This window comes from Gadus morhua, chromosome 18, assembly GCF_902167405.1.
Source record: "Gadus morhua chromosome 18, gadMor3.0, whole genome shotgun sequence".
Classification (NCBI taxonomy): Eukaryota; Metazoa; Chordata; class Actinopteri; order Gadiformes; family Gadidae; genus Gadus; species Gadus morhua.
This window is the reverse complement of record NC_044065.1, coordinates 5,717,530-5,734,805: the sequence shown is the minus strand read 5'-3', so window position 1 is coordinate 5,734,805 and position 17,276 is coordinate 5,717,530. Positions and strand designations below refer to the sequence as shown.

Here is a 17,276-nt window from a genome sequence, read left to right as displayed (position 1 = left end):
TCAGCACCAGGCTGAGCGTGGACCGGTGCAGGGCGCGGTCCCCCCCCCCCCTCCCCAGGTCGCCCCCCTGCGGTGCCACCGGGCCCCACCGGTCTTCTGGGGGCCCTCGCTGGAAGGGCCCCCTCTGTGGGGGTCCTACGTAGCGCTCTTGGGGCCCCTGAGGCCCCTGGTGTCCCTGGGGCCCCTGGCGCCACACGCTGTCCTCTGTGTAGACCCCCTCCGTGTAGCTGTGTCGGTAGTGGGGCGGCCGGTTGCCGGGGGTGACGGCCGCGCTGTAGCTCTCCCGGCGCTCCGTCACCTTGATGACCGTGGCTTTCCTCCGGTGGACCGCCGCGTCGCCCTGGCGACCGTCGCCAGGGGCGACGCGGTCGGGGGACGGCCTCCGAGCCGGCGCGGTGGCGGCGGACGGGGAGGAGGCGGAGGTCATCCTCTGCTCCGTCACCTTGACGACGGTGGCCTTCCTCCGCAGGGTGACGGAGTCGGGGGCCCCGGGGGGCCGCTGTCCCGGGTGGGAGGGGGGGGCGGCCCTGTGGACGTTGTTGTCGTTGTCAGGGGGCAGACTGGTCGTCCTGGTGACCTTCTTGGAGCAGATGGTGATGGAGGAGAAGCTGACCTTGTCGTGCGGGACCAGGGTCGTGGTGGTGGTCGTCGTGGCGACGGAGGCGGTCTCCCGCGGTGACGGTCGTGAGACGCCGTCCCTCCTCGCGGTGGACCCGGCCGGCTGGGCGCTGCCGGTCCTGTAGAGAGGAGGGTGCAGCCCCCACCCCTCCGACGATGGCGGTGGGGGGGTCCGGACCTCGGTGCCGGGGGGTCTGGGCGAGACCTTGGATCCTCCGCTCAGCGCCGAGATCTTACAGAAGCCCCAGCCCCTCCTCAGGCTCTGCCAGGTGAGGGGGCCGCGCTCTTTGGTGGCAACACTGATCTTATTGGACACCTAGGGAGGTCAGAGAGGAGAGGAGAGAGGAGAGGAGAGGAGGTCAGAGAGGAGAGGAGGTCCGAGAGGAGAGGAGGTCCGAGAGGAGAGGAGGTCAGAGAGGAGAGGAGGTCAGAGAGGAGGTCAGAGAGGAGAGGAGGTCCGAGAGGAGAGGAGAGGAGGTCAGAGAGGAGAGGAGGTCAGAGAGGAGGTCAGAGAGGAGAGGAGAGGAGAGGAGAGGAGGTCAGAGAGGAGAGGAGGTCAGAGAGGAGAGGAGAGGAGAGGAGAGGAGGTCAGAGAGGAGAGGAGGTCAGAAAGGAGGTCTGCTGTTAGGGACTGGAAACGGCTGCTTTGGTAGATCCATGAGTCATGAGGAACCAACACACACACACACACACACACACACACACACACACACACACACACACACACACACACGCACACTTAGTTGAGAGTCTGAAAAGCACACACATATGCATGCACACACACACACACACACAAGGAGGCATGTGCGTGCACACACACACACACACACACACACACACACACACACACACACACACACACACACACACACACACACACACACACACACACACACACACACACACACACACAGTTTGTATAACAAACAACAGGCCGCTCTGTCTCCGTGGTGCAGCGGAGGACGTGTCGCAGCCTGACCCACATTCGACACGACTACGGAGTGACACGACGTGACGCCTCTCCAGCGCAGCGCCGCGACAATAGCTCCGCTGTCCGCTCCCTCTCCAGGGCCCGGCCGCTTGGTCCTTAGTCAGAGGAATGAAGACAGCCCTGGAGCAGAAGACCCAGAGCGCTGAGCAGGAGACCCAGAGCGCTGAGCAGAGTCCCTACGCTGCAGTAACACACAGCCCTGCACGACCGGGGGCGACCGTATCATCCCTCAGAATGACAATACGCAGAGTGTCTAGCACCAAACAAACACACACACACGCACCAACACACACACACACGCACACACAAGCACCAACACACACACGCACCAACACACACACCGACGCACACACATGCACCAACACACACACCGACGCACACACATGCACCAACACACAAACACATACAAACATACCAACACGCACACAAACAAACGCACGCACACACACACACACACGACGAACACACGCACCAACACACACACACACACATGGATTAACACACAAACACATACAAACACACCAACACACACACACGCACAATCGCACAAACCGACACACACACATGCACCAACACACAAACACATGCAAACACACCAACACACACACACACGCACAAACGCACAAACTAACACACACATGCACCAACACACAAACACACTAACACATACAAACGCACGCACACACACACACACACACACTTACACACTAACACACAGCACACACACACACCAACACACACGCACATCAACAAACAAACACAGACACACACCAACAGAGCGCCAAGGAGCCCGGAGTCAGTCAAGAGACGGGTAAACAATGCCAGGGTGTATCAGTGGGCAAGGTTCCTGCCCGCTGTCCCACTCACGCTGGAATCTGAAGACTGTTATTCTCTTTGGTGTTTTAACATTGCTTCAACTCAAGAGGATTTTGACCTGGACGGGTCTTGGCCGTGCCCATGGGTTCAAAACTTGAAGTGGTCACGTTCTAAAGTGGATTTGTAGTTTTAGGCTCTGACAGGAGATCCTGTATGCTTGTCTCAGACTGGAGGAACCGGATTGGCTGCTTCGTAATGTTTTAGTGTTTTCAGTGTCGGTCGGGGCTGTGTCCATGTGTAATGTACTGTGGTAATGTAAACGCCAAGACGCTTGCTCTGTAAAGGTGCAATATACAACATCTTACTTACTTACTTTATATTATATTGTATAGAGAACCTGGATCTCTATCACCAGGATGTTTTGTTCGAATGATCTGCTAGGTCAGATGATTACTTCATATATTTTGAGTTATTATCTTAGATTTCAGAGATGTACTGCAGAATGTATGAACTGTTTTATCTTCGAGTAAATAACTACCATGAATGTACTGCAGAATGTATGACCTGTTGTTCTAAGAGTTACTAACTACCATTAATTGACTGCAGAATGTATGATCTGTTCTTCTTAGAGTTACTAACTACCATGAATGAATACTGCACATGCTTGATCTCTGATTAGCCCTTGACTGACTGACTGACTAAATGTTCGTGTCGTTTATTTGAGGAATGAAGATTTGGGGAGAATATGTATGAGTCTATAAATAATCTCTTTGATCATTACAATAACAAAATCCATTTAAAAAAGTAATTTCGACAGATTGTCAAGTCAGGAAGAACATTGACAGTACATCTTTCTTGAAAAGACTATCTTCATATTTCTCATGGCATAAATATTAATGACTAAAATATTGGCTTATAGTTTGTTTTCATATTTCCGTTCGAATTACTCTTCGAACCCCCTCCCCATGGCTTGGACATTTTAAAAACGAGTTGTTTAACTTTGTGAATCCCTTTTTTTTTTTTTTCAGCTGACAGCCTCTCTGCAGTCGGAGCTCCTCGTAGCCCGAGACACCCATCATGTGACGGACTCTGCCTGTGTTCTGAGTCCGGGCTGAGGCAACATGCTGACAGATCAGCCCCACTACAAACACTGGGCAGCTCTGAACCACAGAGCCCCAGGAAATAGGGCTCATCTGACAGAGCAGCCTCCTTGTCTCTTCCTAAAACCAGACTTCAGGAGAAATCTTATCTATGGTTCATTTTTGGGTTGAACTTCTTTTCAAAAACTGTTCAAACAAATGTTATGTTTATGTTTTCGAACATTTAATAATTATCTTATATTTTCGGTAAATGCTTGGATAATAAAAAGGTTTTCTCATAGAGTTTAGGGCTAGTGATCTGTGAATACCTTTATGCGAATGCGTTTCATTCAATATATTTGGATGCACTGAAAATATTAACTTTTGAATCGAGATACTCTCATAGAGGTTAGCGGGGGTGATACTGATATTTCTGTGGACCAATTCCTTTTTTAATGCATTTCATTAAATGTATGATATTACTTTTAAATGTGTTCATGCCCAGAGAGTTTCCACTTTTTGATCACGTTGCTCTCACTGCGTTTATAAGTTCTGGCAATGTTGTTGTTACACCATCCCCCGGGTAGTGTAAAGTTGTACACCACCAAGTGTGGTGGGCGGTGTCACCGGCCGTAGGCCTACTCCACCAAGCCCTCCATCCTGTTTACACACCGCCCAAGGTGTTAGGAAAAATGGAACCGACACACACATTACAAACCCCTCCAGAAGCCTCACCCATTACAGACAGACAGACAGACAGACAGACAGGCAGGCAGGCAGGCAGGCAGACAGTAAGGATGTTGATAGAACAAGGTGCCAAGCACTAACAATCGCTAGGTTAACCCATTCCCCGTATACAACAAAGATAGCTAGGATAAGATGCTACACGATGCTATTTTTAAGTGCCAGGACGTACAACATACAATAAGTGCCCAAGAGGGGTGCCACACAGCTTGCCCACTGCATCCGTCCGTCAACGGACGACGGAAGGCGTGTCTGACGGATGGGGGGGGGTGGTATTTGCTGACGGAGCCACGATCTGATTGGCTGACGGATCCGTCGCAGCCTGAAAAGTTTACATTTTCTCAACTTCTGAACGCAAGAGACGGAGCCGACGGAACGGACGGACCCACAATGCATTGCGGGATCGCCCCATGCAAAGTCAATGAGATCCGTCAATGGACTGATGCAGTAGGCAAAGGGTGTTAGGAGAGTAAAGGAGGTGAAATGACGGGGGTTAGGGGGGAGAACACCACCCACTAGACCACCCTGCTCCCTGCACTCCATCCAAACTGGGAAACAACCTGAAACACCCAGCGCTGTACAGTGGTGAGGTGAGTGGGGGATCTGTGTGTTACCTGTTGGAGCGGGGGGGTGGCGACGGTAGACGTGCTCCACTCAGACGTGCTCCACTCCGTCCTCTCAGGTGAGCACCTGGTCTCAGGTGAGCACCTGGCCCCCGCCCGCGGACCGTAGGGCCCCGCCTCCCTCTGCTCCGCCTCCCCGTCTGTGTGTCAAGGAACAACAAACACATTCACTGTCAACTCTGGACACACACACACACACACACACACACACACACACACACACACACACACACACACACACACACACACACACACACACACACACACACACACACACACACACACACCCCCCCCCCCCCCCCCCCCCCCCCCCCCCCCCCCCCCCCCCCCCCCCTGTGGACCGTGTCGTTTGTTGACATTGTCCACAAGCCGTGTTGGGACGGCAGAGCGCCCGGTACAGATACTCTCGTCCCCCGAGCTCCGAACGACTCAGAGGCCGGCCTTTTCCCCAAGCCTCTGTTACCATGGTGACCGGCTCCTGCCACGGGGTAAGCGTTCGATGTCATGAGAATGCTGATGAGGTGTTTTCCTGTTGACTTGAGGCGGGAGGTGATGCCATAGTTTGGGTGTCCGGACCGCAACGGGATTCCTGGAATCAAGGTGGCAACCGCCGACTAAAGACAAACCATATCCGAACTCTGCCCCAGCCCCCCCCCCCCATCGACCCCTGATCCCCCTGTCCAAACAGAAGACGTAGTTATGTCGCCATGTGAGAATGTCATGGAGACGAACGGCGGTGCCACTCGCAGCCTGTCAAGGTTTTGTGTTTTCTGGTTGTTGGGGCATCCCTCTTCCACCTGTCTGGCCTTGCAGGTGGTCTGCTCCTGTATCAACCAGCCCCCTCCGTCTCCTCTAATCCATCCTTCATTGTGACCCTCCTCGACGAGCAGACTGGATGCCTCTTCTGGCCGAGTACCGTCGGTTCACTATCCATTACTCCCCCGCTGCCCCTCTGCTCGGCCCGCTGGCCGGTCGCCGTCGCTCAGCCAGCACTGAGCTCACATCAAGACGAATGCCTGACCCATGGGCTCTGGATTAAGCGAGCCGTTCACTCACCGGCTGCACTGGCTCTGCATACAAACACACAACCGCACACACAACCGCACACTCCTTGAACCAAGCGGGCTGGATGCTGAGAGTTTAAATAAGGGAACGCAGCCTCGGGATTCTCCTCACCGCTGAATCAGGTTATCGGGATTCCAATACCTCACTTGTTATTCATCAACCCCTACCTTTCAATTTACTTCTTTTTTTGTGGTTATACCCAAAGCTTGACTTATGTTGAATAGGTTTTTATTGCTTAAGTTATTTTCCTATTATTTGTCCCAAATTGGCATCTATTGCCATTTTGTTGAACCCTAGAAGGAGTGACCAATCACTGTTCAGTTTTTACCTACAATTGAAAGATGTCAGAGTCTGGGATGTGAAGCCCTTTGAGACTGCAGTTAAACAGCAAATCAAGGAGGACTACATAAAGAAGTTACTTTAACACTATAGCATTTCCTCTTTAGCTCCCCTTTTTTGATATGCACTCTTGTTTTGCTACCGTCAGATCTACACTTTCACCTGCAAATCGTAAAGTATTTTTAGTTAATCATGTGTATCTTAAACACACCCATCTGACATCACGTCAATAATGCATGATGTAAAGTACCATATCACCCTCTTATCCTCATCATCATGTCCCCTCTCAGTGAGGTGATGGTGGCCTGTGGAAGATTGTCTGGATTCAGCCAGACCCCGGGCTCCCTCAGCCTACATAAAGAGCCCTTCAGAGGGACACTTGGACCCGCGTCTCTGGCCGTCTGGCTGAGCGGCAGCGCGGTGGCAGCATGCTATCATTCACTGTGAAGTGCGTCCAAAACATGAATATTTATAGTGCATGTTTGATTGACTAGCAAGTGATTTATTATTAATCGACTGGGGGGAAAGGTTTGCTGGAAATTCATAATCATAAGCTCATTTGAAACTTGTTTACTTTTCACGTATTGGTCGAAACACCATCGCAATATTTTGTTTTCCTTTTCTTCATTTGCTCCCATTTCTGCTTCTCCCTCCTCTCCTTTCTGAATATGTGGAGAACTAATGTCCAAACGAGTCAAACGATAAACGACGATCGCATCCCCGCATTAAAACCAACACCATCATCATGACCGCCCGAGTCCTTTGCTGCTAGCTGTGTAGATTCAGAACCTGCTCGGAGTGCAGAGTGATAAAGGTTCAACCCGTGGTTTATTCAGAGACATGAGGTGAACAGAGGTCTGGGGATGGTTCACGAAGCATCTCTCGGACCACCCAGGTACATCTTCAGTCGGTACTGGTGTGGCCGGAATGGGAAAGAAGCCACGCTCACAGGGTCTGACTTATCTCCGACCCATAAACCCCTATATGGTGTTGTGTTGACCAGTATGTCTAGAAGCGGAAACTAGTCAAAACCGGTGCTAGCACTATGAATGTGTGGTCCAATGAGATACTAATGTAAGCTTTAATGTCGAGTGGTCTAAAAAGGCGTGGAATAAATAAATTAAAATAATAAGAAGAGGGCATTGGGGTTCAAACGCAGAACCTTTCAGCTGCTAGGTGTCAATCCCCCTGGCCGCTAGATTACCCAGCACATTAGCCTCCATGCCCTCGTATTTTAAATACATTTTCTAGAGTCGCTTCTGGCCACCCTCTAAATTCCAGCCGTCTGCTGTATCGACCGACCGCAATCAGACAGTCATTGATGTGCGCCCAGCTAAGCTTTCCCGGCTTAGCCTAAGCCTAAGCTTAAGGCTAACTCAGGCTGAGCCCCCAGTATGGCAGCCATTAAGACACACACTGTGTTAAAGAACAAAAATCACTTTGCCTACAACAACAACAACAAAACGATCTCAGTCGCCACATGACACTGACACACATCGGATGGGACATACATACAATCCTCTTTCATGGAGCGAATAAATCATTATTGTATTTGCATCAGGTGTTATTGGTTGAAACATTTCAGCATCACAGTGTGCCTATTAAGAGACGTTTGTGAAAAGAGAATCTGGTTTTGAGCATTAACTGTGATGGGCCCGTTTCCTGACCGTTCTCCCTCCCAAAGCCTAGGTAAACTAGAGATAAGCCTGGCCTGGCTGACGTCTTGGTGTGTTTCGGGGGATTAATAATACTTTGATTAACTCCCTGTCCTGTGGGTCACTCTGGTCACTCCGAGTGTTCAGGGTGCAGCTCAGAACTCACCGTGGTGTTTGAAACCGTTGGAAGGAGACGCCTGGAGAATCGGGGTAATTGGTTGTTTCATTTTCATCTGGGAGAGAAAACAAAAATTTTCAGGAAAGGAAACAAAAACGATTGTAACAGGTTATTTTATTCACTGAAAACCGATGCCCTGACCGCATTTTTTAATAAAACCTAAAAGTTAGCCTAGAATGTATTTCAGCTCAGTACAAGTTCCATTTTTCCATGACAATCCATGATATTGAAATTCTGAATTGTTCCTATGCCACACACACACACACACACACACACACACACACACACACACACACACACACACACACACACACACACACACACACACACACACACACACACACACACACACACAATAAACTAGAGAGTACACTAGTTTAAAGAAGCCAGTGAAGTACAACTGTGTACGGCGCGGTGAAAATCCACAATATTCCCCATAAATCCATCAATTTCCCACTCCTTTTATTAGTGCTTTGGGTATAATCTCCCTCTGAATGTTCCACTCAGGGCGCAGCGAGGGCTCGATCATCGCTGGCGCAGCTCAAAACGGGTCGTAAACCTTTTGGGGGAATGCTCTTTCCCGCAGAGTAAGCGCTTTTCAGAGGACGCCGGGGCGAGCCGCCGCCTCCCGAGTACGGAGTCCCATACTAATGGCCCTCTCTACCGTCAGGCTCTCCCAGGTAAGGAGCCCCATACTAATGGCTCTCTGTACCGTTAGGTCTCTGGTGCGTCTGTCAGCCTCTCCTCCAGTCCTCCAGTCCTCTAGTCGCAGGTGATCAGTCCAAATGTCTGGTGCATACAATGAGGAAAGTCTGTCGCACTCGCATTTAACCTAATTTATCTCTCTAGTAGTATTAGTGGGAGAGGACCGAGGACAGTACTTACGTTTTGGGCGCTTCGTAATGACGTCAATTATCCCATTATTTACCATGGAAACCTATCTTATCCATCTTTATTGCAGCCAGAAAAAAACAATGTTTTTACCCAGCAGTAAAGCGACCCAGAACTTAATCAATGATTTAGAGATACAGATATGATTTTACCTGCTCATCAAATATTCACAAACTGCTTTGGAAAGTTCTATTATTTGTGTACGTCAATAGCAGAATATAATATAGGCAAAACAATGTCATATTTTATTCAGACTATCGTTAATATAAACGAAAATAAACAAAACTTTCCAGTGAGTATCGACGAATATCCTCTTGGGGGTTGTGTTGCGTGTGTTGGGGAATACCTCCATCAGGGCTGCATTCCAAATCCAACCGGACTGCAAATGACTTTCATGGACTTCTGAGGTTGTTTCTCTGCGTTCGAAATCTGATTTATGTTCTGTCCCTTGAAGGTATATAATAACCTTGAAGGTGCTCTCTACCTTGAAGTTGTAAATTACCTTGAAGGTACATTTTACCTTGAAGTCACTTTCTACCTTAGAGGTAGAAAGTGCCTTCCAGGTAATATATACATTCAAGAGGCCGATTATTATTTGAGAGAAACAACATCAAAAATCCATGGAAGTCTTCCAGCCCGGTTGGATTAGTATTGGAATGCAGCCCTGACGGAGGGGTTCCCCAACACACACAAACCACCTTGAAGGTAGAACGTCCTTAATCTCCACATCCTCCAATATGAGCTCTAACCATTGGTCTAACCCAGTGGTTCTCAAACTATGGTACACGTACCACTGGTGGTACGCAATGCGCTATTACGCAGAGGAATTAGAAAAAAAAAATCGTTAGATTAAAAACAATAGGCTACTATCAAAATACTAGTAGGCTACGAATGGAAATACATTTACCATGAGATCATGTTCTCACTTGCCGTGTGTGTATGTGCCTACGTGTTTCCTTGTCTCCATTTTAGTGCTACCACTTTGTACAGCTGACAACAGCTAACAATAAAAAATATTATTATAAGAATAAACACTCCTGCATGAGATGTGCGTAGCTGATAGGCCCGCCGGCCCTCGCTACTGTATGTTATATTTTATAACATCTGTCATAATGGTAGTACTTCGGGAGACCAATATTTTCTGTGGTGGTACACGGTATAAAAAGTTTGAGAACCACTTGTCTAACCTGAGCGCTGGGCTGGCTCTCCGCCCTGGGGGTCTGGCCCTGGGGGGGGTCCCCGATCCCGGACACCCTCCTCTGCACCGGCAGCCAGCCGACCCTCACGGGGGCCAGGGCGCTGACCCGCGCCTGCCCCGGGACGGGCCCCTGCACCATGCGGGCCCTCTCGTGGCTCCCTCTCCGCTCCCCAGGGGCCCCGCGGTCCGGGCCCAGCAGGGACTCCTGGCTGCCCCCCCGGGACCCGGAGCCCCCGCTGGGGGTCCGGCTGTAGGGGGGGGAGTCCTCCCCGCGGTAAGAGGTCCGTCTGGTGGTGGCTGGCGGGGTCCGGTCGGGCCCCCGGGGCGGGGGGTCCTGGGTGTGGAGGGTGGGCATGGTGGGGGTCGGGCGGTCGTAAGGGGGCCCGGGGCCGCGGTGGTCCTGGGGGGGGTCTCGGGGGGTTCCTCTCTGGGTCCTCTCCGGCTCCCAGAGCCAGTGGTCGGCGGGGCCGCGCTCCGACGAGACGCTCTGGGGCCGGGCCGGGCGGCGCGGGGGGGGCGGGGCCTCCCCCCCGGACAGCAGGCTCTCCCAGTGGGAGTCATCACCTGAGCGCCGCCAGCTGGGGGACCTGCGCAGGGGGACAGCTGTCCCGCGGAGGGTCATCTCCCCGGGGGGCCGGCCTGCGCTCGGCTCAGCGCGGCCTCGGGTTTCAGACTGCAGGGGGGATAAAGGAACCGCAGACTGGAGGTCTCTCTCTCTCTCTCTCTCTCTCTCTCTCTCTCTCTCTCTCTCTCTCTCTCTCTCTCTCTCTCCTTCTCGCCCTCTCCCTCTCTCTCTCTCCTTCTCTCCCTCTCTCCAGGTGACAAACTAACCTTGCACGGCCAGCTCGCAGGATGCCTTCCAACAGCACTCAGCACATGAAAGTCAAATAATCCTGTCAGGATGGAAACGATTCTCCTCCTTCCAGCGTGCTCTTGCTGAGAATCCTATAATCACCCCAGCCTGGACCGACCCTTCCACCTTAAAGCAGGCGCTGCACTTTTCGAGTTCAACCGAAAAAAAAAGCTGCCCAAGAATAATCAAGACTTTTAGATTGGATGTCGACCGGAAACAATTTCTCCTTGGTGGTGAGTCCTGCTGTTTTCAGGACGAGCCTGTGTCTTTCTCTCTGGGTGCGTGAGGCTAGACCAGCCTCTTCGACAGACACTGTCCCTAGTCAGCCGTGGAGCCATGTGAGGGGACGACAGGGCCAACAACAGAGCCACAGAACAGAGGGCCAGCACACAGTCCAATACACAACGAGAGAGGGAGACGGAGGAGGAGAGGAGAGGACGAGGAGGAGGAGGAGAGAGGAGAAGGGAGGAACCGAGAGGAATACAGAAATCAGAACACCCAGTCTGACGACCAGGAGAAGAAAGAAAGTGCTGATGTTTGGTTAAATAAAGTAATCGCTTTGATTTATCGCGGACAATCTCCGAAACACATTCCCCCAATGTTGTAAACAAAATAGTTAAAGTCACGCTGTTCTAAATGGTAAATGGTGTGGGACACACACACACACGCGCGCACACGCACACACACGCATGTGTACACACGTACGCATGTGCACACACACACACACACACATAAATATATATACACACACATCACCAGCATGTGTATGAATAAAGGCAAAAACGCACACACACACACACACACACACACACACACACACACACACACACACACACACACACACACACACACACACACACACACACACACACACACACGCAAACAAACAACATTTATTCGAGCACTTCCATTTTCTCCCTCCCCCCGCAAACAATAGAACATAACTTTACCCAGCCGATAGATATACCCCGTAATGAACTGCTTGTGACTCCTTTAATAGAACCTCTCTCTAAATCTGCGCTCAGTGTTGTGTGTGTTGTTTGTGTGGCCTTGTGATCTCGTGGTGAGCGGCTGATGAGACCTCTCTGTCTCTGAGCCGCGGTCCCAGGCCATGTGATCGCTGCGGGACAGCCTGAGGACTTGGGAGGAGTGCCTCTGACTGTGGGCTCCAACGTGTCAGACACTTGACACAGGCCCCGTGACGTCCTGGAGACAGCACACACGACGGGAGAACAGGACCTACAGAGCCGCCCGTCTAGAGACCAATCCTCGCTCACGTCTTTGGCGAACGGGCTGGAAAGTGGCTAACCTTCCGGTTACCAACCAACCCGCTCTACCTCCGCTCTACCTCCGTTTTCATTTTCTCTCCTCCTCGCTGAATGTCTAGGTGACACCTCACCCTAACTGCTCCTGGCGAGCAGGCTGTCGAACTTCATGTCTGACTCCGCCGTTGTGTGAATGTGTGCATGAATGGGTGAATGTTAGGCAATATTGTGAAACGCTTTGAGTGGCCACTGGTTAGAAAAGTGCTGTATGTTTCCATATTGTCCATTAATATATAGTTGCCTATGTTGACTGTCAACCTGAATTAAAGAAATACTAATGTTTACTCATGCTAAAGGCTCCTACTGCTAATATTGAAGGTATACTATTTGTAACCAATTGGCCATAATAAATCCTATTACCATGAAATGTCCATGATGCTATATCCTCTAAGAACAATGCTGACTAGCCTGTATGTACTCTTCTGAAGTGTGCGTTCCGGTCTGAGTATTTTTATTTTTGGTGTGTTATGATCCACTATTCTCAGATTAATCCCGGTTGCCAGTTTCGAATCAAACGGGGGGTGGAGGCGTGGCCGGGTGCGTTTGGTCTACAGTTCCCATTTCAAACGTGTCAATGTTACATAGTTTATTGACTTGAATATTTCTTATAATAATGATTATAATAATGATAATAAAAGCATCAATAATAATAATAAATAAAATAGAACATAAATCTTTTCATGTTAAGCCTATTTCTTTCAATTCATATCATCTTTTTATGAGAAGCGAGGGTTAGGGTTAAGGTTAGGGTTAGGGAGCCTTGAATTAGATTAGGGTTAGAAATTCATGGTTGGGGTTACGGTTAAATAAATGAGCAGTCTGGCAGGTGGCCCGCGGGCACCTAAAGGAGAGTGTTAACGCCCTCTGCTGGCCAAACAGCATTATTTCCCCTTTGAAATTATCAAATATAATATTAAATACTTAAACTTCATCATTCTTTAACTTGAGCCTCGAGACTCCCTGTATAGCACAACTTCCAATGCTTAGAATTAAATTGTTTATTCTCTTTTTAAGATTGTGTCGAAGAACACACCATTGGTTCATAGTGCCAGTGGGAGAGGCTGTTCAAGACGTTACTTGTGCGATCACATTAGCGCACAACATTTACATATTGTCCAATGTTTAAATTAATGATAAGAGTGGCGAGCTACTGTTTATCTTCCTCATCACATAAGAAGCCTAATATTAAACCAACAAAAGCAGTAGGTTGGTTGGTATCAATAATCATAAACCGAGATCATCATGCAAATTATAACAAGTTGTGTAAATATATCCAATCAAACTGGTTCGTCATGAATGATCAAACGTACTCAAACCACTAGAGTCGGCACGTGTTCTGCTTTGGATGTCCAAGCCCATGGATTCATACGCAAAGATACTATAGTATCTTTGAATGAATAGGGCCGGGGCCAGGGTATAGAAATTAGTGAGGTCCAGATTTTTGGAAGCAAAACCCAAGCCATGCACTACACACGAACTCCTTATCTATAATTAAATAGATACAGAGGGACTTCTTGGCAAACATACTTTTATTAAAATATGATTATAATTTGTGTTTGTGTGTAATGTTAAAGTATTCAAGTCCTTATATACAGTTATATAGCGTCTTTACTTTATATATATATATATATATAAAAAAGGACGATAAAACAACGTTTATGTATAATTTTCTTAATTTAGGAATTAATTACCAAGGTCCGAACAACGGTGACCTCACAGCTGTTTACCGCCACTGTAGATTCATGCATAGATTCATGTATCGATACATTGTGTCTGTGATGCGTCCTCTAGGCGAGGCGCGCGTCCTGCTCCACAGCGCCCCCCCGCGGCGCGTCCTGTCAGTGGTGGAAAATGGCTGCTCGCTGTAGCTCCCAAAATCACAGAGAAAACTGAAAAGTATTTCAACACACGAACACATCTCTGGACTCGCTTTTTGACAAGGGAAAACGAGTTTCGGGGAATTTCCGACACCGACCATGTCTCGCTGGGTGCCCACCAAGAAGGAAAAGTATGGTGTTGGTGAGTAGAAAAGTTCCTGATCCATCGTTAGCATGGCCTAGCTCTGCAGCGCATTGTCCAAGTTTGGGAACAATTGTGATTTAGCAAAGCTCTGCCTTCTGCATGTCGTCCAGTCCGCATAACTTATCCTCAACGTGGCTCTTTGTTTTCCTAGGCTGGGGAAGGCAGATGATGTGTGTGTGTGTGTGTGTGTGTGTGTGTGTGTGTGTGTGTCTGTTGGTTGTGTGAAACTACTTTGCATTCATGCAAAACCAGTAGTGAGAGTGTTTGTCGGGATCATACTTGGGATGGGATTCAGACTAAAGACCAGCCTGGACTCTTAGAGTCTCCAGAGACCATAGCAGAGGCTAAATCATACTTTTGGTACGGATTCAGACTGTAGCCCAGACTAGACTGTAGACTAGATTAAAATAGACTGGGACAGACTGTGGAACAGGTTAGACAGTAGATCTGACTAGACTAGAACAGGATAGACTATAGATCAGACTAGACTAGAATGTATAGCAGACTGTAGAACAGACAAGACGAGATGGGATTGCACTGTTAAAAAGACTACACCAGAATGTAAAACAGACTAGACTAGAATGTATAATAGACTGTAGAACAGACTACACTAGAATGTATAACAGACTGTAGAACAAACTACACTAGAATGTATAACAGACTGTACTACATACTAGATGGGATGAGACTTTAGACTATACTAGATTTTTAGAAGTGACTGTACAACAGGTTAGACGGTGGATCAGCCTAGACTTGAGAGGACTGTAGACTTGACGTAACTAGACTGGAGAACAGGCTGGACTCCACTGTAGAACAGACTAGATTGGATCAGACTGTAGAAAGGCGCGCCTAGTGCAACAATTTCCTGTGTTGTGGGGCCTGCAGTGGGAAAGTGCTCCACCCGCTTGTAACTGGGATTAATTGTGTTTTATTTGCCTGGGACACGTTCTAAGAGGTGATTTATATTCGTTTTCTGAGCTGTCCTCTTTTTTTTATGATGCCTCGGCTGTCGTTGAGGAGGTGTGGCCTGAGATCCCTGTTCTGTTGTGTGTGGTTCAGAGGAGCGCACTGAAGGAACCTTCACGGTCCATGATGATCAGATAGCTCTGGCTCACTCACAAGATCCTGAAGGGATAGAATCGTGAATGAAAAGAGCCAGCGACCAAGTCAACGTTACAAATCATCGCTTTTTTAGTTTGTAGCGATTTAGAAACGAATCTAAAAGAAATCATGGATGGAAATAAATTATCTTCATTATTTTGTACCGTCTTTAATCAAATGTGTCTGATTTAACTATACCGTATCCTAAATATATGACATAACATGGCAACAATTCTTTGTGGTGATGATAACTGAAAACTTGCCGTAATCGTCCCACTCAAAAAGTTCTACCCCAATCCAAAATGTCCTCATTAATAGCGACGCATGAAATAAACACCGTATCTCTGGTCCCGCAGGGCCTTCACACACTGAGCTGTCAGGTTGTACAGAGACCCTGAATACAGTAGGCTCATGTTTATCAGACTCATTCCTCAACCCGGAAAGATAACATACTTTTGTAATCCCTCAAGGGAAACCTAGGGAATAATATTCCGCTTCTCAACATCCGATTCACACAGAATCCTTCCCGTCGCCGTCAGAACAGCCTTCTCAAAACGTCTCAGCCCCGGTCGTCGTGGGGACTACAGTTGGAGAAGATGACTCATACGTATTTATGGTGGTAGCAGATTGGTGGAGGCCACATCCACAACCGCTGCAGTATTAAAAAGCGTCTCTGTGATGACCGAGAGGCACTAATAAGCCCCGTCCTATCTGCAATATCGTCCGTGGTGGAGCTATTTATGTCATCGCGTCAGTCTCCAGTCTCCCAGTGGCCCTCTGTATCAAACAACACAGCGCACGCTAGCCTAGCCTCGCTTGCAGTGAGTGGCTCAGGACGTAGAGCATGTGGCCTACCACCGTGGGGTTACTGGTTCGATCCCCGGCTTCTCCAAGCCAGGTGTTGCACTATCTCTGAGCAAGGGACCTTTTAACCCAAACTGCTCCCGACGAGCTGGCTGCTGCCCTGCATGTCTGTCTGAGGCCCTGATTGTAAAGGGCTGCTGGCCGCTGATTGGACAGTCCATTTCCCATTGTTGTTGCATAACGCTTCATAATACAAGCCATCACTTCAGTGTCGTTGCATAGTCCCCTGGCAATTGTAGCAACAATGCCTTTAGCATGCTAGTAGTGGACGCCTCCTGCTCCTGTTGCTTATTATCGTGAGGCTCAGAGAGTGGTGCTGGTGAGATTACGAGGCTACATAACTGTAAAGCTAACACAACGGCAGACCATCAACACAGCAGGCTCTCACCTAGGTCCAAAATGTTGTGTTTTTGTTCTCTGTGTCCAAGTGAGAGACGCACGCACGCACGCGCGAACACACGCACACACGCGAACACACGCACACACAAACACACAAACAAGATTTTGAGGAAAAGGTTCTGCTTCATTTCCCGGAGCCTCTGGGACTGCGCACCCCTAGCTTTACCCAGAATGCACCAGAGGAACCCTAACGGTGTTGTTATTGTTGTTTTTCTCACATTGTTTGGGAGGTGAACGCGAGCCCAGAGGCTCGCTCCACCTCCTCATATAGGGGTTGCGTCGGATTCCACCGGATGGTTCTGGTGACTTCAAATAGTGTGTGTGTGTGTGTGTGTGTGTGTGTGTGTGTGTGTGTGTGTGTGTGTGTGTGTGTGTGTGTGTGTGTGTGTGTGTGTGTGTGTGTGTGTGTGTGTGTGTGTGTGCGTGCGAGACACAAAGCAAGTACTAAGAGGTCAACGACACAGTGGGATTGTTCAGTTGAAGCAAGTTCATCATTTGACCCCGTGCCATTAAGC

The 17,276-nt window shown here is 49.1% G+C and overlaps 2 protein-coding genes across 3 annotated transcripts in view; one reads left to right on the top strand and one right to left on the bottom strand.

Annotated features, from left to right (window-relative positions):
• c18h10orf90 (chromosome 18 C10orf90 homolog) lies at nt 1-11,576 on the bottom strand. The gene is made up of 5 exons (XM_030340939.1): nt 10,187-11,576; nt 8,097-8,163; nt 4,863-5,011; nt 64-934; nt 1-11 (listed from the first exon to the last, which is right to left on the bottom strand). The coding sequence occupies exons 1-5, from the start codon at nt 10,817-10,819 to the stop codon at nt 1-3; spliced, it is 1,731 nt and encodes a 576-aa protein (XP_030196799.1). The 5' UTR covers nt 10,820-11,576.
• A 2,629-nt stretch (nt 11,577-14,205) lies between these two features.
• The window catches only part of dock1 (dedicator of cytokinesis 1), a 189,843-nt gene continuing 186,772 nt past the window's right edge, over nt 14,206-17,276 (top strand). For both annotated transcript variants that reach the window (XM_030339626.1, XM_030339627.1), the window contains exon 1: nt 14,206-14,394. In XM_030339626.1, the coding sequence (XP_030195486.1) occupies nt 14,352-14,394 (43 nt within the window). In that variant the 5' untranslated portion in view covers nt 14,206-14,351. The remainder of the gene's footprint in view (nt 14,395-17,276) is intronic.

Excerpts from the sequence above, each read along its gene's own strand:
- c18h10orf90 (XM_030340939.1), bottom strand. The coding sequence starts at position 10,819 with ATGACCCTCCGCGGGACAGCTGTCCCCCTGCGCAGGTCCCCCAGCTGG. Across the intron at positions 8,164-10,186 it reads AGAGCCAGCCCAGCGCTCAG|ATGAAAATGAAACAACCAAT; the intron begins GTTAGACAAGTG and ends TTTCTCTCCCAG. Across the intron at positions 935-4,862 it reads CCACCCCCCCGCTCCAACAG|GTGTCCAATAAGATCAGTGT; the intron begins GTAACACACAGA and ends TGACCTCCCTAG.